At 48.1% G+C, this 24,002-nt stretch overlaps 1 protein-coding gene across 1 annotated transcript in view; it reads left to right on the top strand.

Annotated features, from left to right (window-relative positions):
* Nucleotides 1–24,002, top strand: part of LOC146871941 (STE20-related kinase adapter protein alpha-like) — a 366,775-nt gene that overhangs the window by 88,456 nt on the left and 254,317 nt on the right. Inside the window, exons 5-6 of the mRNA XM_085652306.1 lie at nucleotides 16,162–16,283; nucleotides 22,469–22,577. Coding sequence (XP_085508432.1) covers nucleotides 16,162–16,283; nucleotides 22,469–22,577 — 231 coding nt within the window. The remainder of the gene's footprint in view (nucleotides 1–16,161; nucleotides 16,284–22,468; nucleotides 22,578–24,002) is intronic.

Raw genomic sequence — 24,002 nt, 5'->3', positions numbered from 1 at the left:
GGTGCCACCGTCCAAGCTTCCTCACGAAGTTGCTGCTCCTCCCGACTCCTCGGATATCGATGCGACCTCCACACTGTGTCGATCGACGCCGGTGCCGGCAACAACGCCTCCTTGTCAAGAGGTTGACACTTCTCTGAATTCCCCGGATCGGGGGCCCATGGTGCAAGTGCCTTGTGTTGCCTGGCCTTCGGGTCAGTCTCCGGCTCCTCCACTTTTGTTGTCCAGTGGACGGCTTAGTCTTCAACTGTCTCCTACCGATGGCTTATTAACGTCTAGCCGGATTGCAACTGAGGCTGGTGCTGCTACGCACGTGCTATTCAAAGGGCGGCTACTATTCTTGGTTTTCAGCCTCCTGTGGTCACCCTGCTGTCTGATCCCTTAATGGATCTGCTCCATATGGAGCCTATTGAGGTGGAGCCTTTTCTGCCATTTGGCAGCTCTTTACTTGACATTTTGCATGGCACGTGGGAAAGGCCCTCTTCTGGTGACCCTGTTGATCGGGCTATTGCTCGTAGGCACCGTCCTGCTCCGGGTGATCCACTCTGCCTGTCCACTCACCCTACGGCTCAGGGACTCGTTGTTCAGGCGGCCTTTAACTTGCAGTCTTCATCCGCCTTGCCATTATTACCTCCAACTAGGTAGTCTAGGTGGCTGGACGCGTGTGCTCGCCAATGTTTTGCCTCTACCAGTGCGGGTATCCGCGCATTGAATACTGCGTGTGTGTTCGCCCGTTCATCCTCGACCCTTTGGGACTTAGTCAAGACCCTTCTCCCTTCTATTCCAGAGGAGGCGCGGTCTCAGTTGCTTCGACTTCTGCTTGATGGCAGGGGAATGGCACAATTTTCGCTCCGTTCTTCCCTTGATGCCACTGACTCTATGGGACGAGCTCTTGCTCGATCTGTGACTTTGCGCCGCCATGCATGGCTGCGCGACAGTCGTTTCCCAGATAATGTTTGGGATGTCCTCAGAGATCTACCGTTTAATGGTGTGGACCTTTTTGATCCCCACGCGGATTCGGCAGTCTCCTGGCTCTTGTCCGGGTTGCCATAACTTTTGCACAGTTCTGTACCTTATTTTCCTACACCTCTATCACAAACGTGTATAGTAGGTCCCCCGATTGCTGTCCACGGCTGTTCAGCCTTCTCTGATTTGTTAGATTTCAGTGGCTGGTTTAATCTTCGGTTCAGTCCTCTGACTGCGTGTTTTGCCCATGAGGATCCCCTTATCAGGGGTTGACACTTACCCTACGTGGGGTATATGCTGGTGCTGGGCGACTGCCTTGCCTTAGTACGCTCCTATGGAGTATTCCTCGCGGACATCCCTCGGGGAGTCCCTCCCTGTCTTTTGTTCTGCGATCCTATTATTAGCATTGCTCTGTCACACTTCGGGTGCCTTTGGTCCCGTTTGTCTGTAGTGCTTCTGTCCTTGCTTTTACGGCTCACACCATCTCTGCCGCTTTGTGGCAATGTTTAGTACTATTAGTATAAACTTGGGCATGCTGCCCTTATTGGGATCGTCCTCCAAGGTACTAGCTTAGCATTTATATCTCAGTGTATGTGGCCTCTTTCCTCACCACTTCTCTTACAGCGTTTTTTTCCCACATTCCCTGCTACCCCGCACAGGTGTTTCCACACTTCTGCTTGGATCATACTGTGATTTTTCATGGGGCGTTTTTCTTCGGAATACTTGCTTCTTGTGGTCCGAGGCACTTACATTGATCCTGACTGTTGCCACGGGCGTGCCTCTAGCTTGCAGGGGACCGTGGTTCTTCCCGAGCAAGGGGAGGATGTTGCTCTTTCCTTCATGCGGTGTCCGTGGTCACTGACCCGGTCTGCTTGTACCACTACCTCTATGTGGTGCTCAGCTGCCTGGTCCCCCTTTTGGGCCGTTGCCCTCTTGATGTCGTGCGCCTCTGAGCTGCTCACGCTGGCCTGCAGGAGGCCTTTCCTTTCTTTGTGTGGTTCCAACATCCACACGATGTGCTTAGGTGCCTTCTGGTATGCTTTGTTGTCTTACAGTGTCACTCCTACTTTGATGCTGGGCTGTGTGCCATTGGCCCTTTCGCCGATTGTAACAGACCGCCTATGTCTTGGCGAGTCTTCTTTTTTACTACCGGCCTTCTGGCCATTGATTGGTCGCCTGCCGATGTTGTCACATGTGTCTAGCTGATGCAGCTTGAACAGTGCTTCTTCCGCTATTCTGCATACTGGGCCGGTATGCGCTTTCTGTCATACTGGTTGCCATCTCTTTGTTTTACTTACAGGCGACACATTACATCTGGTGGATCTCTCAAACCCTAGGTCCAGTTCCACTTCTGACGGTGTCCTCAGATTTCTTTTAACTCTTTTCTTCCGTACCGGCACTTGCTGGGCAGGAGTCAGCCCTTTGCCTCTTGCAGGCGCAGGTTCAACAGTGTTTTTTCCACTGTTTTGCCTGGTTGACCGGTAATTGCTTTTTGTTTTCTGTCGACACCTTGGATCTTGAGGATCCCTCGGGCCCTAGGCTTCGTTCATCTTCCCTTTTCGAAGTTGTGGACTCTTGCTCCAGCACGCGCATTCTGACTTTGGGCTTTCTCTCTCTCAACCTGTTATACACAAACGGGGTTTTCCTGCTGTACTTGTCAGCTTGTGGTACCTTTGCCTTCCATTGTTCGCCGCTCTCTTCTGAGCTTCATGGTGTAGGAGTTAGCTACGCTGACATCACTGTCCCCACTGTGCTTTGTCACATTATTTGTGGCACTGTTTTAGTCACATTATTGACGGCCAGGTTCTCTTTAGAACTTGGTGGGGTTCAATCTCAGACACGCTTCCTCTATGGGTATGGCTTTGGTATCTATTCTAAGTTAATGAATCTCCAGCTAGACGTCTCTATCAGATGAATGAGTTACATACCTTCAGTAACGATGTATCTGGTAGAGACATAGTCTAGCCGCAGATTCCTTAACGCACGCCCGTCCTCCCTGTTCTGCGAGGACCTTTTCAATTTGGGCTTTCTACGCTCGCCTCCCTCCGGGTGGCTTGATCCTTCTGCAGGGTGACGCTTTCACTTCACTCCCACACAGAATGCTTCCTTCTGCTTTCTTACCTCTACTCCGCCCATTTTCGTAATTGGACGGTGGGCTCATGTGTCATGTATCCATTCCAACCCTGCGTCCTGGGTTGTACAGTGTGGGTTCTATTCGTGTCCCCCCCCCCCCCCGCTCTCCCTTTCTTTATCGCCTTGGGGTCTCTTACCACCCCTGTGCTCCATCGGTTTGAGGTCTATTGGCTCTGCCACCTTTTTTCAGTCTCTTATTGGGGATACAACGTCTCTTTCTGGTGACGTCTTGTGGTCAGTTGTCCTAGCTTCTGTGTTCCGGACTTGTCCTTCACGGTTATACATTAAGGTTGGGGACTTTCTGTAGTCTGCCATGATGTTGTTTAGATCTTTATTTACCTCTCAGGTTGGTTGGTCTTCACTTTTGCGGGGTTGCTTCTCAGAGCGGAGCTCTGCTCTTTCCCTTTACTAGTTTCCTATATACAGTGCCTGGCACTTTCCTTTATGGTGCTGTTTTTCATCCTTCCATGTCTTTTCATCATTTTCGCACACTGTTCCCATATTCTAACAGTTTTTTGGGGGTGGCTCCGCGTTGCGGCGTGGAAATGTTTCTCCGATGAAAACTGACGTCAGCGCGCCGGGAGGGGCATATATGGCTCCGCTGACGTCACGTCTGGCGCGCAGAGGTGCTGCTGTGGAAAGTTTTACGGATCCAGTCTGATGCCTGGGGATATTCTAAGTTAAAGAATCTGCAGCTAGACTATGTCTCTACCTAATACATCGTTACCGAAGGTAAGTAACTCGTTCTTTAGCACTACACCATGGTAATAGCAAGCCTTAAAAAGTTAAAGTGTATGGGGTAGGCATCTCAAATGGCATGAAAGAGTCTTACTCACAACAAAGCTATTTGTTAGTAAAGAACAGTATAATAACAGACAGATCAGATGCTAAACAAGAGCAGGTATAATTATTTATAAATGATAAAGATAATACAGACTTTCGCGACATGTTTACTATGAAACTTGGATGGCTCTCCATGTATGCAATGAAACTAGGTCCCAACTTTCACGCTGACTGCTTTATTCTGTGAGTTTGAGAGGGAGATATTCATAAAGTGGTGTTTTGCAAGACAGTCATTAATTGTTGATATATATTACTTTGTATCAGATGTGTAGTTTTCTTTACTAAGAATCTCTATTTTCGTAAGAATTCGGCTTCTTTTTGTATCGTCACACATGTTATTCGCTATGTAAGTGTGCCACAGAATGTCTCAATATTTGTATTTTATTTTTGCCATGTGGTAGGAAGGTGGAATCTGACTGCATGGTTACCCCCACTTTTTGCCTGGTGTTTTGCTGGTTTTCGACTTAGTTTGACCGGAATCCTGCTGATCTGGACCCCAGTCTATCTGCTTTCTCCCTAAATTGGTTGTTCATGTACTTTAGGTACACTCCAGATTGGATTCTGGGGAACCCTTAAAAGTCCCTAGTATATGGTATACTATATACCCAGGGCAAAGGTACCTCAGAGGCCTCTCAGGGGCTGCAGCATGTATTATGCCACCCCTGGGAGGCCATTCAAAATGACACAACAGGTCTGCTACAGCAGCCTGTGTAACGTGGTGCATGCACCCCTTACTTAGATATAGGTTCACTATATCTATCCTTATCACTGCACATATAAACCTATCAGTCACCCCTATGGCAGGCCTTATCAATCCTGAAGGCAGGGTGCTGGGTTTTATGTGAGGGGGTGCCCATGCATGAGCAGAGCCCCTCTGCAGCTTTCGGAACCTCTACTCCGGGGTTGTTTGAGATGCAGCCAACCATATACTCTTAAGTGCATTATAACCTCGCGGTAAAGGCTAACTTTAAAACGGCTGCATGGAAACATGTCGTGTTTGGTGTCAAACACCTTGGAATCATACCTCCACACCAGTAACTGGTGTGGGAGGTATGCTTCCACCCTACTAGAGGGAGAAATATGACAACACCGGTACACCCGGTACCAGCTTTACAAACCCTGGCATCACAGAATGGATGCTGCCAGCCACAGACACAAGTCTGCCCTCCTGCTGCTGGACGAAACTCCGGCAGGGGACGGCTGGACAATAGGTTTCCTGTCACAGGGAGGTGTGACCACCTCCCAGACAGGCTTTAGTGTATTGGGGCTGGGTGGGCGCACTCTGAGAGTGCTTTGATGTCTGCACGGGGGGCACATTTGGTGTCCCTGTGTATAGTCCAGCTCAAACCGGTTGCAGGGGCTATCAGCCCCTGCTCTGGCGCTAAACTGACAAAGGACATGGGTGTAGCCACCCCCCTGTCCTGACCCTCCCATAGGTGGTTCCCCAGAGTTTGTCCCACCCCTTCCATGGGTATAAAGTAGGAACCCCTGGCTACAGGACTTTAGATTTACCTGGATGAAGCTCTGCTACAGAAACCAAGTACTTCAACTATCTACACTACGTTGGATAACCGAAGTGTGGAAATTTAGCGTGCAAACTGAACATTATCTGCGCCATCTTGCCTCTCCCCAGCGCCACACACAGCGAATGCACTGCCGCCATTTTAGGCACCCCACTCTCTCCCCGCTCACTCTCGATCGCCAGCGCTTTCCCCTGGCGCTGCGAGCATCCCCCGCGCGCCGGCCACCCCCGCTCTCTCATACACGGGCCATAAACCCTCTCCTTCAGCGCGACCCTGCTACGGAACCACATCCGACCGACATCCCATACATGGTCATGCCGCACCTTTGATAACCCCCTTCCTCTGCGCCCCATTGTCCGAACTGGTCCCAGGCCATCACCTAGCCCTGCGGATGCAGTTTATTGCCCCTACTGTAAGGGAAACACCCCACATCAAAGGGATTACAGTGGATCAAAGCCCCTACCCCCTGAGACCCGGCCGGTCGCACACACCCCCGGGAATTGGCGGAATTCCCTGCTGCGCGATAGCCATCTCCCTCTGCGGGTAGGGTGGGAACCTCCACTGTAACTATGTGTGGGATCGGATCTGAGCCGGGGCTTCAGGGGATGTTCTTTCATGCATCAAGAGAATCTCAAGAATGTACTATGTGTAATAAAGCAATAAACCGGTGTATAAGAGACCAGGTCTCAGAGATGCGGTTAGAGCACCTCGTGACGATACCTTGCTGTCTGATCTGATGTGTTCTGCTCCGACGGAATAAAACTTTGTTTCCTGCCTTCCAGTCTCCGGCGCCTGCCTCTTTCATTGGTAAATTATCGAGTGGTATGAGAGGCGATTACCGCCGGGCAAATACTTGAAAGGTTATCGACTGAAACTGCCGCTACCATTTAACAATTGGCGTCCCAAACGTGGGGCCCATCAGCGACACGTGGATCCAGTGGGAGAGGTCCCGACGACAGAGTGAACGACTGCAACGATCGGGAGAGCTCCTGCCCAATAGACCCTCGTCTGGCAGCCGATCATCCGAACTTCACTGGTTCCGAGCAGACCTCTCTCGAGTGATCTACGGTCCTGACTGGGAACCATCAGGAGTGCCGCGGCAAATACGGAGAGTAGAGGACGATCGGGCGCTGGAGGCGGAAGACGAGAAACTGTCCACGCGGTCCGGGTAAGGTCGTGACACACGACAAATTGCGAAATAATTGATTGATTGTCCGAAAATTTTTGAATACTATTATTGCTCATTGATTGTGCTCATTGATTGTTCTCTTTGAGATATTCGCTGTCTACAAACGGGGAGGAGTAGAAATACTCTCTCTCTCTCCCTTTGCAGATAGTGAAGGGTAGGTAACGCAGACTTTTGTCCCCGTTGAAACCCGTCGTGCCTATCTTTATCTCCCCACTGATTGATTGTCCGAACATTGATTGTTTTGAAGAATAGTGCTCTTTGAGATATTCTCTGTTTGCAAATAACGTAGAATAGAAATATTCTGTCTAGTCTTTGCAAATAGTGAAGGGTAGGTAATGCTGACTTTTGTCCCCGTTGAAACCCGTCATGCCTATCTTTATCTCCCATTGATTGATTGATTGATTGATTGTCCGAACAGTAGTTGTTCGATATTGGTTCTTTGGAGGTATTCTCTGCTTACAAATAACGAAGAATAGAGATATTCTGTCTAGTCTTTGCAAGCAGTGAAAAGATAGGTAGTGCTGACTTTTGTCCCCGTTGAAACCCGTCATGCCTATCTTCTCCCCACTGATTGGTAGTTGGTTCTGCCCGGACCGCTTATTAGAGGTGAACCATCCGGCTCCACTGGAGGGCACCCCTAATAAGGACATGTTCACTAAATATGGACTAGTCGCCGTAGCTTATACCAAGCTATGGCATAAATATACAAAGAAGGACCCCGAGAGTCAGTGGCCACTGATGGGATCCTTCGACGACCATAAGATAGAAGTGCTAGAAATAGCTCTGCGTAGCAATAAGACAACGCCTACTATGCTTGACAGTATTGGCATGTGGCGCAAAGAAGCAACACAACGGAAAAAGAGGGAAGAAGTAAAAGCAGAAAAGGAATTACGAAAGGCAGCTCACCTTGCCGCTAGAAAGTTAGAAGAAGAAATAAAGGAGAGAAGGGAAACTAAACTAAGACAGGAGCCCGAAACATCAGGCCAGTACGCTGTTAGGACCCCTTCTTTGCTCTACCCTGAGTTGTCCTCCAAGCAGCGAACGAATGACGAATTACTGTTAGGTCCCCCGATCATTTACATGCCCCCTCCATATGCACCCTCCCAGTCAGTAGTGCAACACCCACAACCCCCGAACACAAGCGAAAGCAGTACAGGGGCCTCGGTCCTCACGGCCTCCGCGCCGGCCGAGCCTCCTGTGCTGAACACAACGTCGGCAATAACGCTAGATGACCATGAGATGGGAAAGAAAGATTCCACCAGAATGAATCGATTAACGAAGGATGAACGAACAGGAATCGACAAAATAGTAAAGGCACTGGTAGGATCCTTTTTGACCTTACAAAGACTAAAGTAACGCTAGGAGTTAGCCCTTTGTGGGACATATGAAACCAAGGGAAGGAGCCAAGCTCACGGTCGAGACGGCCACGAGGTAGCCCGACTCCATTACTCTCGCCTACCTAAACATGTCTGCCCTACTGCCCACCCCGCCCAATAAGTATGACAAAATCCTGCACAAACGGAAGCCTGCTGGCACCCACCATCGACGTCACCAAACTAGGGCTAGATCGCGCGCAATTGGTCTATGTTATTTTTCCGATTGCACAGTAACCTCCTTGTGCTCGTCATCAGATTGCAAATAGGTACAAACACTCCAACGAAGTAGTATAGTTATAACATTTTAATAACTTATAAGATATAACGAACACACCAACAGGGTAAACAGGTTAAAACACGTTTTAAAACAACTATTTACATGACAGTCTGCTGCAACCTCCATCCCAAAGCCTTAACGTCCACGTGACACCGTCCTCGCCTCTCCTTCCTCGAAATTGCAACATTGGCCTGTTTTGGGCGGTTCTTTTAGTCGGCTTTGGGCTATAAAAGCCATACAAAAATCCATTGACATCAGTGGCGGACGACTGTGCGAATAGGCCGGAGGCTATACGAAGCGCCGAAGTTCTGGCAACCCCAAGGCGGAGCCCGCCACGCTGTGCGGGCCTTTCCGTTTTCTCTTCTTCTTTCTTTAATAAGGGCTGATGCCCTGACGGGGGGAGGCGACGCAGACGGGCCTCCCCCACCTCCCCAGGTGGAGGCTCGCCAGCAGATGAGGGCACCCCAACCGTCTTTGACTCGCCAGCCAGCTAAGCTGCACCCAACCGTCTTTGACTCGCCAGCCAGCTAAGCTGCACCCAACCGTCTTTGACTCGCCGGCCAGCTAAGCTGCACCCAACAGTCTTTGACTCACCGGCCAGCTGAGCTGCACCCTGCCGCTGCACGCGACCACCGGACAACAGCCCAAACACGGGTTCACCAGGATCGCCACTAGCTCCCGACGCGGGAAGTGGGCCCCCGCAGCCAAGTAATCGGGGACCCACCCCGGTGGTGATACCATCCAAACTGCTGTCGTCACTGCTACTGGAATCACCCCGGTGGCAGTACCATCCGAACTGCCGCTGTTACTGCTGCTGGCTCCTCTCCGGTGGCTGTACCGAAGAGCTGCTGCTACTGCTGCCCTTGAACTCCGGTGGTCGACTCCTCCGGATCCAGGCCTAAAGCCCACCGTGAGACAATTCTGGACTCGAAAGCTTGTCTGCTTGGGCGTGGGCCCCACCCTTGACAAAATGCTCCCCTCAGCCTTGCAGAATCGGCTGGAGTCATTTGACACTCGACTCCCGCGGACTTCCGGTAAGGACAAAACCGCCGCCATTGCTCTTTGCCCCGGACGGCAGCCACCTTGCCTCCGCTTGGTGCAGTGAGAAAGACTGGTTCGAAGCGTCGGCAGAAGAACCCGCCTGCTGCCCCGCCCCAAGAACGAACCATGGCATTTCTACGGGGTCGCAGTGACGCCATGTTGACGCAAAGTTGACGGTAACGAAAGTTCTCGAACTACTGAAAGGGATTCTGGTCCAACATCTAATTCATGGAAAGACTTAGACTGTACTCTGGCCCGACCTCGCCCCAAGATGGCGCCGATGTAGGAGAGGCCTACAAACCCTTGTGGCGTCCCAGTCATGTGACATTTGTGTTAAAAAGATATATATACATATATATATGCGATGCTTCCACACATGATGGTCGGGGAGGGGCGGGAAGGGAACCGATTTTATGCCGTAGTAGCGTTGCTCATGACACTTGACGCCTCCCACCACGTGGCCGGCCTGAACGGTTGTAGGCCCGTATCTTGTATGCTGACATTGTTTTAAATAAAGGGTCTCTTGAAAGAATTACGGAATCAGTGCCATGGCTAATCACATAGGTTGATAAAGATCTCTTCATTTGAATAAATGATTGTTACTCCCAAGCAATAGAAAACAGGTAATGCAGTCCCCATTTGCCTGAATCTTTTTGATTAACGGAATTTGTACCCATCACATCTATCTTTTCCAAGAGTTGTTAAACAATGGTCAATCATAGCTCAGGGTATATGCCGAACGCAAGGTATGGTATCTTGCACCTTAATACACGACCGATTGAGAAATGCATGTACGACAAGGGAACGCGAATTTAGGAAATGAAATAAATTAGAGCATCTTTGTCTCGAAAAAAAAAAAAATAATAATAATAGGTCTGTGGTATCACCCATTCCTGCGACTAGCCTGGTACGTGGTAAGTAGAACTTTTTCGTGTCTGCGCGCGCTGGGGTACTTTGAATGCTGCACATCCCCCCCCCTCTTTTTCCCCTCTACAGGTCACGGCGAAGCTCCGACTGAGGAATGAAGTGGACATGGACCGTACCGAGTTCAATATCAGGGAAAATTTAGACAAACGTTGTGAGATAGTGCGTGAAGTGCAGACCACCATTGAGAACATGAGAAACTGTATGGCATGATTGTGCGTGTGTGCTATGATTACACGGTATGAATGTGTGTGCATCTCATGCTTAGGTCACTTGAAGAAGGCGTCACTGTATGATTGAAGTGCTCGCCCGTCGATCAAAGGGAGGAGAATAAAAGGGTCCGACACCCCCTAGGACAAACTACAAAATACTGAAAGTACGCAGCATGCATAGGAAAGGAGGACAGGAAAGGAGAGGTCCCGATGCTCAACGTAGCCCTGAGTCTCCATCTTAAGTTTCTGCGCTTGATGCATGTACTGTCACACCCTATCTGGCATTTGTGTGTACGTGATCACCGAATTTATGTCTTTTCCCCGCTTGTGTTTTCTTACATGGAACAGACCCATGCTACTCCATGTTGTGTGTGCACCAAGTGGCCTATTATCTTACCCATGTCTCTCTCTCTCGTTTTGTGTCATATGTATACCAAATAGCCTACTTGATGCACATCTCTCTCTCTCTCTCTCTCTCTCTCTCTCTCTCTCTCTCTCTCTCTCTCTCTCTCTCTCTCTCTCTCTCTCTCTCTCTCTCTCTCTCTCTCTCTCTCTCTCTCTCTCTCTCTCTCTCTCTCTCTCTCTCTCTCTCTCTCTCTCTCTCTCTCTCTCTCTCTCTCTCTCTCTCTCTCTCTCACTCACTCACTCACTCACTCACTCACTCACTCACTCACTCACTCACTCACTCACTCACTCCCTCCCTCCCTCCCTCCCTCCCTCCCTCCCTCACTAAAAAGACTTCTTACCCTCTTTTCTGTTTGAATAAATTAACGACACATACCTCCTCGGTAAGTGTATAATTGGCCTGGAGCACGGTGGTGTTCGAACAAATTGACTGAAACAAAACGACCGTACTTTGCCACGTTACTACCTCTCCTTTCTACAAATATTGAGCTTAATTGGCTGAGAAAAGAAGGGACAGGTAAGACGACTGATGTCTCCCAATTTGGCCCTCATCACGGGGACTATATGTCAGTGGTTTCTGTTTTTTCAGAGCCTTAACAACATCATCTCCACCGCCCAGAATTACCCCCGCCCAATTACCCCGAAATAGAATGTCTAAAAGCACCCCGTTCTCCCAAGATAACCCCAGCCCTATACTAGCCGCCTCAGAGTATTTCGAACGACACAGCTGAGGACCTTATTCACTAACAAAACATCGCCTAAACTGATAAAGGGTTATCTATTGTCGCCAGCAAAAATAATGCTTAGCTTATGTTCCTCCCCGAAATGGATACTCGTGAACCCGTGACAGTAGCACCTCGCACTTTCTTTTTATAAACTTAGCAGTCATCGGAAAGAAATATGTAGTAACAAAACTTGTGTTGGGACGAACGAGCCTCTGCCGGAGAAGCCGGTTCGAATTTCTTTTTTTTATAGACTAGAAGGTTGACAGATGTCAGGCTTCCTGCAACCAGTATCGGGCACAGGAATCGGCACCTAGAGGGCCAGACGATGGACAGGGACACCCACAGAAACTTGCACCACAACAATAATTAATAGATTAGTGACGCACACACTAACATCAGAGTTAAAAGACACCAATCATGCAGCAACCGATAAAAACATGTCCGCAACTGCTCGGTGGTTGGGAGAGAGGATGAAGTATGTAAATGTCTTCCCTGCCAACTCTCTAAGACTTTTGTTTCTTGTACCCATTTAAAGATAACGTGCTGCCATCGGAAGGGAGGGGTCGGACGTGACGCACAGCCTGGCTGCAGACCTTGGAACATCTATGACATCGACCAAGGGGGAGGCTACGAAGCAAAAAGGGCATGGGACGAGACACCATTTTCAGGATGATAAGCGCGAGGGGCTACATCGAGGCCCCCTGCTCACCGACCAGTGTGCCTGAAGTCTCAACCCGTCGGGCCCGATTGATGGGCCCAGTGCTGGAAGATTCTGCTCCCCTTGGTCCACATTTTTGATCTGATCCCACTCCACCCCCCTCTTCCCTCGGCGTCCCGAAGCACGTCACACCCTTCTCTCTCTCACCATCTTTTATATGGATTATGAATCTGACCTACCCACAGAAGAGCAAAAGGCAGGTACCCTGTCTCAAAGTACCTATGGTGAACTGTGTTAAGGAACAGGGCTGTGATCGGAGAACAATGAATGATCACACCCTGCAACGTGAGAAATAGGATTTGAGCTGGACCTTAGCTCCACCGCCGGTGCTCAACAGTGCCAACGAAAGAAGAACAACAATGAGAGCTTACCAGTGATAGCTCTTTATAAAAAGGACACTGGAAAGAAGAACCCATGTCAAAGTCGAAAATCCTCCCCCAACCACCTTTTTATACTAACTATCTTCTTATCAAGTTTTCATGGTGTTGCATCAATCACTTCCGACTGTACACTGAGAAGTTAAGAAAATGTAACTTTGTATAGTAACATCCATACAACACCAGCCATGTACACGACTATACTGTAACTCTGTATGTACTACCTCCTCGCCTACTTTATCACCTGTAAGTAACTATAAGCAAATGTGTCAGATTACTCCTGCATGCCCTAAAAACTCTGTATCTTTAAGGAATGTACGAAAGACATTAACGATATTATAGCTGAGGGTTAACGAAGATAAATGACGGCCAGGCAAGCTGGCGAGATATGTTAAAAGGGAGGACTGTGGAAATTTAGCGTGCAAACTGAACATTATCTGCGCCATCTTGCCTCTCCCCAGCGCCACACACAGCGAATGCACGGCCGCCATTTTAGGCACCCCACTCTCTCCCCGCTCACTCTCGATCGCCAGCGCTTTCCCCTGGCGCTGCGAGCATCCCCCGCGCGCCGGCCACCCCCGCTCTCTCATACACGGGCCATAAACCCTCTCCTTCAGCGCGACCCTGCTACGGAACCACATCCGACCGACATCCCATACATGGTCATGCCGCACATTTGATAACCCCCTTCCTCTGCGCCCCATTGTCCGAACTGGTCCCAGGCCATCACCTAGCCCTGCGGATGCAGTTTATTGCCCCTACTGTAAGGGAAACACCCCACATCAAAGGGATTACAGTGGATCAAAGCCCCTACCCCCTGAGACCCGGCCGGTCGCACACACCCCCGGGAATTGGCGGAATTCCCTGCTGCGCGATAGCCATCTCCCTCTGCGGGTAGGGTGGGAACCTCCACTGTAACTATGTGTGGGATCGGATCTGAGCCGGGGCTTCAGGGGATGTTCTTTCATGCATCAAGAGAATCTCAAGAATGTACTATGTGTAATAAAGCAATAAACCGGTGTATAAGAGACCAGGTCTCAGAGATGCGGTTAGAGCACCTCGTGACGATACCTTGCTGTCTGATCTGATGTGTTCTGCTCCGACGGAATAAAACTTTGTTTCCTGCCTTCCAGTCTCCGGCGCCTGCCTCTTTCATTGGTAAATTATCGAGTGGTATGAGAGGCGATTACCGCCGGGCAAATACTTGAAAGGTTATCGACTGAAACTGCCGCTACCATTTAACAGAAGAATCTCCCTTGGAGTAAAGGAGTTACTCCCCTGCAAGGCAGGCACCAAAGACGCATCTGACCGGTTTGCATCTACGCAGCTCCTGACGGACTCTGAAGATTTTGCAACACAGGAGGTGAGTTCCTAAGCTTCCCGAGGCCGACCAGTGCTCTCAGCAAACCTGAGACCCGCAGCCCTCGTGCGGACCGTGCAGCCCAAACCCCTGGACACCGTGCACATTTGCAGCAGCATATGCTTCTTGGCGATCCCTCAGGCTGTGCTTTGGGCTACTTGTAGTCCAGACCCTGAGCAGTGATTCCACCGAAGATTACTGGCCTACACTCCACGAGTGTTCCATGGGCTGGTATTTAGTGATTCCTCTTGAGGTCCCTTCGCGATCCCTGGTCCGTCGACCTGTGGGTCCCTGAGAAGGGTACTTTAACTTTCAGTGGGCTTTCCTGGTTGCTCCAGACGTGCCCTGACTCTCCATCGCTTGGGGGGTCCATAGGACCTTGCTGGTCCACACCGAAGGATCTTTTCTCTGACCGCGTGGGTTGCAGTTGCCAAGGCTTGTTGGTTTCCAGTCCGGACACTGACCCCCCAGCACTCGACATCCTTCGTGGGACAGCTCGCCTGAGGACATTGGTCGTCGTCGACGTCTCCTGGTCCCCGTGGCTGCAGAGTCAAGCTTCACCTCATCTCACCTGAAGCACCCGACATCGGTGGACATTCATCTTTCGTGCCCCTGGTCACTGGCTAGTGACCCAGACTCTGTCCCCTCTGCTTTCAGGTTCTTCTCAGCTCCGATCCAGGCTAGGATCACACCGGACACTTTTCCTCTTCACGGCAGCAGCACTTTGCAGCATCACGCCATTGAAAATGACGAAGATTCATGACACTATTTTATACGTATGCACCCGGCTTCCCTGGGTGAGGTAACACGAGTACTCCGGTGCTCACGTGGGTGCTGGCCTTAGAACCTTCTAAGTTTGAAAGGGTTTGCTCCAAGTCCTCTCCTAAGTGACCTTAAGCTTTAAAATTCCAACCGCGACTTTCTCATAGGATTGTACGGAGCTCGTGGCTGTGTTCTCACACTGCACACGTCCGCCGTGGATCACCTGTGTCACTACCTTGGGTGGTTCCTTGGGGTCCCAGCGATTCTAAGTGCTCTAGGCACTGCGTCTAGTCAAGTCGTGGTTGTTATACCACTTTCTTAATATATGGTTTGGTCTCCCCCTGGGGCCCACTGTGTAGTTTGCTATTTACTGTCGTTCTAGTGTATTAATATTGTGTGCCTTGTTCTCTAATGTCATAAAGAGGTCAGTAGAGAGTGTTTAGAAAAAAATACATATTTTATATATATACTTTGTGTGGTTCTCCTTTCATTTGGTCAATTATAAGGTTATAATCTGGTAAACCAAGCTGCTTTACATTCCTTAGAACCTTAGCCTGAAGGCTGCTCTCCATAGCTACCACTAGGATAGCTTTCAATAAAGGTTGTCTTTAACCTAATCACCAATAAGGGTCGTTTGGACTGGTGTAAGGTGCCGACTATAACTAGTGAACAGCATATACCAGGCCAACTTCTCACACATGTTATTCAGTAAACTTGCCTCATGATTTAGTCCTTCACGACTGCCTTAGGAGTGTAGCCCTCCCCATGAGGGATGAGCCTATTTAGGTTCTAAATGTATATAGTACACACACTGTCCTTTGGTATATGATCAATGTGAGGAGGTAGGGGATTTGAAGGTTATGGCACTGGAAGGTTCAGACAAACCAATTTAAAATCACGGTTAGGGTACCAAAATGTCCAGGCAAAATTAAAAGTCGGAAGATTAGACAACAAAACCAATTTGGCAATAGACTTAGTCCAGGGAACAACCCTTCTTGGTCCAATAGACCTGAAAAACTACAGTTTATCTCACCCATACAAGGACATTTTGTGTGTTGTTATTAAATCCTTCAACAAATTCTACTGTTTTATATGCATATTTACAGACTTCGATGAGAACTGAAAAATGGGATGTGAAATACTTACGTTAAGTGGAAAAAGGCAGATCATCAGTGTACCTTAGGAAAGGGAATAATGCAGTGCATGAGAGTTTAATACTTTCATTGTTCTATTGAAGAGGTAATAAACTTGAACGAGCAAAAGCAGGCTAGTAATTACACCGTAGGCATGTAATCTCTTTTGTACTTCTTATAGTTTTCCTCTGTTTTTTCAGGTCATGGGTTTGAGGAGTTATTGACAGTGAACCTTGGCAGGTATAAGCTGACTGGGGAGTATGTGACTGTACGTAGGACTAACCTGGAGTCTTGCAGCAATGAGATGGTGACTTACCTACAGGTAATTTACAAGCTGTGAAACTCTAGATCAAGATGTCTAGAGGTGCATTAAGGAATGGCCATTGCTAACTGATTTTTTTTTTTAAACAGACTTTTATTGAACTTTACAAAGTAATACAAGCAAACCTCCCGCTCGCTGTCGGGCTACCCCGATGAACCAGGATGTAGGAAATCAGCCAACCCGCCAGTCAGAGCACAACAGCATATCTCTCTTCCCACAAGGCATCTGTGCCATAAGGCGGTCCGTCCATAAGAGTGGTCCATTATCACAATGCAGTACAAGCAACAGACCCCCCCTCCAGCTCCCTGGTAAATCTCCCCCAGCAACGCCCCCCACCCCAGCCACACCCCAAGCATGCCGCCAGTAGCCATTGTAGTCAAGTGAACCCTGAAGCCTCCCGCCCCGCCTGATGGGTTCCCCTCCCACCAGGCACAGCGAGTAAACCAAGAGATCAGGGGGAAGCGTCCTATCCCGGGTACAGAGTCCTCCCCTCGCCCTACACTCCCATGATCATGGAGAAATTCTCACGGGTCTCCTACCCCACCCCCCTCCCCAGGCTCCCCCTCGCCATCCTCATCCGACTGTTTGAAGAGTTCCAGGAGTGCCACCCATGCCCGGGCCATTTCTAGTGATTTCTCACTTCCATTCCTCCGAGCCATGCCTAGTTTATAGTTCCCCTCGCTCCCCGTCCACTTCACCATCTCCCTATTCCAACGCAAGAGATTAGGCCCTTGTCTCGCTTTCCAATGAGAAGTGAGCTCCCGCTTGGCCAGGACCAGCCCCAGGTTAATGAACCGGCTGGTTACCTTAGTCCTAGCAGTATGCGGGAACCAATGCAGCAAGCAAACCCCTGGTAACGTCTCCAGTTCCCTCTCAGTCACGACCCGCAGTGCAGACATCACCTCCCGCCAAAAGTCTCCCACGCGTGGGCAGTCCCAGAACATGTGGAGGAAATTCGCCCCGTCCTGGTCACAACGATGGCCATTGCTAACTGATGCTTCTTTGAGTATGCTAATGCTTTCTTTGTGCTGAACAGCTGGCTATTGAGGTGCATCTCACAGCCAAGTAGAACTTCGGATGAACTGCAGGTGGATATTGTGTTATTATGATTCAATCACTTGTTAACTTGGAGATAGCGACTGAAGAAAAGTGTTATGTCGCATGGCCCCCCTCCCCTTTAAAAAATACACTCAAAGGCCTAGCCCCAGAGGATGGGATCCCCAACTTGCCGGAGGCCATGCCCCCTCTCTCCACTACTCTGCAAACACGCCACCTGGTGCGCTGTTGGTTGGGGGATGAAGTCCACTTCACTCCTGATGGTCCTTAGAGCCAATTAGCCCACCTATTAACTCCTGAGAGGTGGTTGGAGGCCACGCCTCTTTTTCTACCATTCTGCAAACACGCCTCTGTGCGCACTGCTGGGGATGGGGGGCAATGAGACCCCCTTGCATTCTGAAGGCCTCAGGACTAAAGTGGACTTCATCACCCAAGCAGCATTGTGCCAGTAGGTGTGTTTGCAGAGTGGTAGAGAAAGGGGATGTGGTCTCTGACCACCTCTCAGCAATCCAGCTGTGTGGGGCTTACTGGAGGTAACAGGAGGGCTATTTGACCCCCAGGGACCCTCAAGAGTATGTAATCTCCCAAATAGTAGTGCGCCAGGAGGCGCGTTTGCAGAGTTGCGGTGAAAAAGGGCGTGGCCTGCTATCAGAACTAATTAATCCTGCTGTATGAGACTTACTGGATGCAATAGGAGGGGTAGTTGCCCCCTAAGGATGTCCTTGGGGGCCAACTACCCTTCCTGTTGCCTCCAGTAGGTCCCACACAGCAGGATTGCTGTGAAGTTGTCAGAGGCCATGCCCCTTTCCTCCACCACTCCACAGATGTGCCTCCGGGCACACTACTAGTTGGGGGATAAAGTCCCCTTGGCTCTAGAGAGACCTTTGGGGTAAGAAGCCCTCCTGGTACATCCTGTAAGCCGTACGCAGCGGAATTCCTGAGAGCTGGCGGGAGTCCCAGCCCACTTTTCTCCAACACTCTGCCCTTTTCACCAACACTCTGCAAACGTGACTGCTAGATAAAAACCCTTAGAAATTCACTGTAAAAAACCAAAGGTTTCTGGGACGTTATAGTGAGGAATTAGCATTTAAAAAACATTCGAAATTCACTGAAAAAAACAAAGGTTTCAGGGACGTTATATTTAGGCTGACATTTAGCTCGTACAAAACCAGAGAAATATGGCCGTTATAGTTAGCCAAGTTAACTATAACTCGCGCCCCCGCAATGCACTGCTTATGACCTCACATATTACATCACTCATGACCTGATCAGTGACATCACTGATGACATCTCAAATGACATCACTGATGACGTCAGTGATGACATAATCCAGTGACTGTGAGTGTTTTTTTTTAAAGTTTGAGTGTTAAATATATATATACACCAAGGTGTATTGGTGAATCAGTGGGTGTATGAGTGACTGTATGGATGACTTGGTGGGTGCGTTACTGACTGTATAAATGAGTGATTGGGAATCTCAGTGAATGTATGGATGAGTGACTGGTTGTGTGAATGTGTGTATCTGGGGGCGCTGTGGAATAAAATATATCACCATAACATGGTTAAAGTCCCTTGAAAAAAGAGAGGATGCCTAAAATCCCAATGCTGAAACCCAGAAACTCATTTTTCCTAGTCAACTGGGCCTTGGCTTGCTTCCTGTGGAGGCTAGCTCTTTTTACAGACAGGTAGGGCTGACCGATATCCTATCCACCGTACTGCAAGTGCCACTGGATATAATGCACTTGTAATACCGGGCTAGCAGGAAAATGGTTCCACAGGCTTTCCCAGGTATAGAATAGGTATATACCTAGGTATAGGTCCCTTGTGGAAGGAGAATGGCAATAATACAGAGGTAAAGCTCCTGACTTTGGGCCTGGTTTAGAGTTTGGCGGATGGGTTACTCCCTCACAAACATAACGGATATCCCGTCCATTGTATTGCAAGTGCATTATATCCAGTGGCACTGGTAGTACGGTGGACAGGATATCCGTCAGGTTTGTGACAGAGTAACCCATCCACCAAAATCTAAATCAGGCCATTTGTTACCTTTTCTCATGTTGCTGGTGTGCATGCCTCCTTGGTCTTGGAAAATATTGAACAAAATACTGGTTTGAAGGGTGGGGGTGGATAGTGAGTACTTATTAAACTGTGGTTGCTGAGACAGCATGCCTTTAGCCGGCCAGGGTGTCTGCAGTTTTTAAATGGTCAAATACTCCTGCAGTCCTAGAGAAGCATGTTTCTGCTCTTTTTGCACAAAATGCATGGGTTTTGTGCTAGCGTGGTCAACCTGAGACCAATTTGGGGCAGCTCAGGTGGGGTTGTATTTTCCCTTTGTAGAGCTAACAGCTAACTAAATACTATGGAATTGAATTTCACTGTAGCAGGGGAAACCTAAGCTAAGGCAAATTATTGTTTCTGGCTACCTCATACAACTCTCCAACCGCCCTCCCCACTCACCCCCCTGCCCCTGCGCTGGTACACTAATTAATGGGACATGAGTGTGTACAGCAGACTGCAGGGCCCAAGATGAACATTCGCAAGCAAGCACAAAATAGACCACTGGCTCTCGCCAGATCCCACAGGTAAACACTCAGAACACATGTTACAGGCCCCCTTAATGTTTTGTTTTAATCACAGACATGAAACAGACCCATCATCCCAGTTATGAAGGAATGAAAGGGTTTTACAGGGCACCATGTGACAGTTCTCCAGTTAAGGTACAGGTAAAAAGGCTTCGGTCTCTGAATAGAAATCTCATTGGCATCACCGTCAGTCCCACATTTCATGAGTAGAGGGAGCAGTAGACACTGTAACTGGTACACTTTGGGTGCTCCCTAGCACCAGAGCATATCCATTCCAGTGGACTCGTATGATTGTAGGGCTTACTCTGGAAAACATTCAGCTATCCAGAAAATGTAAAGGGTGGTCCAGCTTCACTTTGGAAAGCCACACAGAGGACTTCTCACTCAAAATCAGATGAACATGGACACTCCTAAAGAAAGGATGATTCCCTAGTTTATGTTTGCGACGTATTGGAAGATCGAGGGCGTGGTGTCTGTTATTTTTGATTTTGTTATGGCTTTCTTTATCTTTAGAAAACTGTACAGTTCTAGGTCTTCTAGATGGTGAGTTGTCTTCAGTTCAGAGAATGTGATTGGTGTTGCTTTCCTTTCTAGTTGGTGCGGGTGCGAGATGCCCTTCTCTATCCATGTGTCAAATCTAAGGGTTTTCCCCTTGTATTTGAAATTGTTATTCCCCCATAATGCTTCTGATTTTGAGCCTTTGATACTGACCTCCATTTTTTTGTAAAGTTTTAAAAATGCTATTTTGGTATTTCTTAGTATAGGGTTGTTCACGTGTGGGTATGCGTTTGTTGTTAGTAGGGCTAGTGGGTTCAGGTTGTTCACCTGAAACCACACCGGTGTATATTCTGGTGTCTGGTCTACCCACTGTGTGCCCTGTTTGTATTTTTGGTAATCTTAGTTTTTTTATGCTAATCCTCGCTTTCTTATCTCTCCAAAGAAATTTGGTCACATTTTATCTATCTTTTGGTGGAAGTCCTCTGTTAGGAAGATGCGGAGCATCCCCGGTAGATAATTTACCAGGGGTGTGATCATCATTTTTAATGTTTCGATCCGTCCCCACCATGTCATAAATTTTGGTGACCAGTCTTCTAATTGTTTTTTTATCGTTATCCTTAGAAGTTTCTCATTGTGCCGTATTGTGGTTATTAGGTCGCTGCCGAATAATATACCTAAGTATTTGATGTGGTTTGTCTGCCAGGCCTCTACGACCCCTCAAGTCCAAACTCAACAATAAAACAAAGGGATACTGGGATACACTTATACAACCCCCGCTAAATGAACAGGAGTGGGAAACGATATGGGCCTCGGCCACCTGAAATAAAATCACCACAGTTCTGGCACAAACCAAACTATGGCTGTTACACAAAACATTCTGGACCCCAGCCCGTCTACACACATTAGGCCTCAGAGATAGCCCAATCTGCTGGAACTGCAACATGGGGAGGGGTAGCCGGAACACCTGGTCTTCCAATGCCCAATGCTCAAGATCTTTTGGGATAAGGTGATGGACTTTATAGACAATGTTTTTAAGTGCAAGATTACAAGGAACTTAGCCTCACTCACCACAGCATTCATTCGAACAGACCTCCCCACAGAGGGAGAGAGAGAACTTTTGGACCTACTTCTGACAGCAGCGCTCAAACTGGTGCTAACGAACTGGAAAGATTCCTCAGAAACAACCTACAAGAGTTGGCTCAACTGGGTCATCCACCTTAGGGGAGCGGATAACCTGGCAATGCAATACTCCCCGTGGAAGGCGACATCCAGAGGCCTATGGGAAGCTCTGGACAAGGCGCTAGTCCCTTATGAGCCACCGTAAGAAACAGCTCTGATCAAGAGCCATGTCAAGAACTAGAACAAACGACCTACCCAGGAGAGTATATACAGTTGTGCTTCTGTCCTATCCTCCTCCTCGACTTATTCCCATCTGTCCTGTACATTCCCACTTCCAGACATTTCTTTTGTCCATAAGAATATAGCCAGCAATGGGAGACCCGACCAAAAGGTACTTTTATACTAATCTCTATACCTTGTAGCTCAAAGGCGGCGAACCCGATAGACAATGTTTGTATGTATATAAAAAACCTAATTTAAAAAAAAAAGAAAGAAAGGATGATTCCCTAATCTCGAGTATTCTTCACAAATCTTGAGGATTTCTCACATTTCATCCTCCAGATTGCATGCTACAAGTCTTTTTTTTTCTTTTTTGTTACATTTTGTGAGGCACGTGGTAAGGGGAATCAATTCGAAAATTAATGGATGGTGGCCTCATGAAATAGAAGTGAGTTTTGTCAGTGTGAGGATTTCACCTAAAAGGAAACAGTAATTAACTTCAAATCTCTAGCAGCATGGCCTATCTTTTGGTTTTTGAAGAGACAGACTTGTATGGTTGAAAACCCACTAGTGATTTTTGGGAATTAAAACTGTTTCCATGGTCTGATCTTCAGGAAATTACTTTGTCTCAATGCCTGTTAACACCTGTTATTACAATGACATTACATACTTTGTATTAATACTTCACTAATGCCCCTATTGTCCTTTCAGAGCGAGCTCCACATGTCAAAGCTTTTCCATCACCCGAACATTGTGCCATACAAAGCAACCTTTATAGCGGATAATGAACTCTGGGTGGTCACTTCATTCATGGCGTATGGTAAGTAGTGAAAGAAACTGCTGATGAAAGTTTCTCATTGTAGTCGCTGCTCATTGTGCTATTGTGCTGTAGATATGAAATGGACATGGGAACTGTAATTGAAGGCCTCCTTGCTTCTACATTAGTCTCCCCCATCATACCGCCGATGACAACTGATACAGCACGTGGAAGTCATTCATGTTGCTGCTTCTGCAGAAATGTGTGGTGATGTAACACTAGGATACCTTGAGGATAAACACTTAATCCATGTTAAGATGATGGACTGAACATCAAGGAAAACGTAGCAAAGGCTGAATAAACTTGTATCACGGGTTAGAGGATGGATTTGCCAAATTAGCACACAGACCTCTTGTAATCCAATTTTATTTCTCTTTTCCCGTTGGGATGGCATTTCATCTCTGATGGTGTGCTCGCACTTTTAATAGTTGGATTGCAGAAATGTAAGACCATTTTTTAAGTTAGCCCAAAAATTTGGACACTAGAATATATCTCCCGTTCTGCGTCTAGTTCGCAAAAACTGGTTACCCAAATTATTTGTTGAGGTGCTGAGGGTTGGCCAGTGGAAGTTGTGGGCGCTAAGATACTTAATTTAAACACCCCTTAAAGGATAGCCTCTGCAGACAGCCCTTGACTCCTAACCACTTCTCACAATCCACCACCACCAACTTGTGTGGCAAAATTACTTAACCCGTTGTAGATGACATTTATGAAGCACCACACCCTATGTGTATGCACGAAGCGCTGATATTGAGCTGTCCGGTCTTCAGTGATAACACACTGCCGTTGATAACACTTCACCCCCTGCAGTAGATCTACTGGAAGTGGCCAACTGGCTGATAAACACGAGAATTGCGCTCAAGCCGCAGATTAACGATTGTCTGCGCGAACACCTACTCATCTCGCTCAACGTATAGAAACATGGGGGCGGCAACACATAACATAGACACCTAACAATGTAAATGGATACGGGGAAGTAGAGAGAGGGATTGATATCCAAAAGTGAAATACCACCAAATCGCTCAGGGGTTACTGTTTTTGTTGAACCTGTCTTTGTCTGTTTACTGGCAGATGCATGTGCATGTGCAACCCACTATTCAGACTCTGATCTATGTAACGTACGCACAATAGTCAACCAAAGAATAATGGACACCATGCGAAGAAACCTCCATGCAGGTTACATACAGGAGGTAGCCGACTATGCACCTCCCGGATGAATGTACTCTTATAACAATTTATTTGTTACAAGAAACAATATGTCCTGTATAATTATGATGGAGAATGTGCATATTATACACTGTAAATTTAACAGAAAAATCAATAAACAGATGTTTAAATATACTGGTTACCCAAATTATAAATAACTGATGAAAAACTGGTTCTGTAATGATAGCAAAAAGAAACAAGCATTTACAATGCAATAGGTCT

Source organism: Triturus cristatus, chromosome 1_1 (assembly GCF_964204655.1).
Source record: "Triturus cristatus chromosome 1_1, aTriCri1.1, whole genome shotgun sequence".
Taxonomy (NCBI): domain Eukaryota; kingdom Metazoa; phylum Chordata; class Amphibia; order Caudata; family Salamandridae; genus Triturus; species Triturus cristatus.
This window is presented reverse-complemented; position numbering and strand designations above follow the sequence as displayed.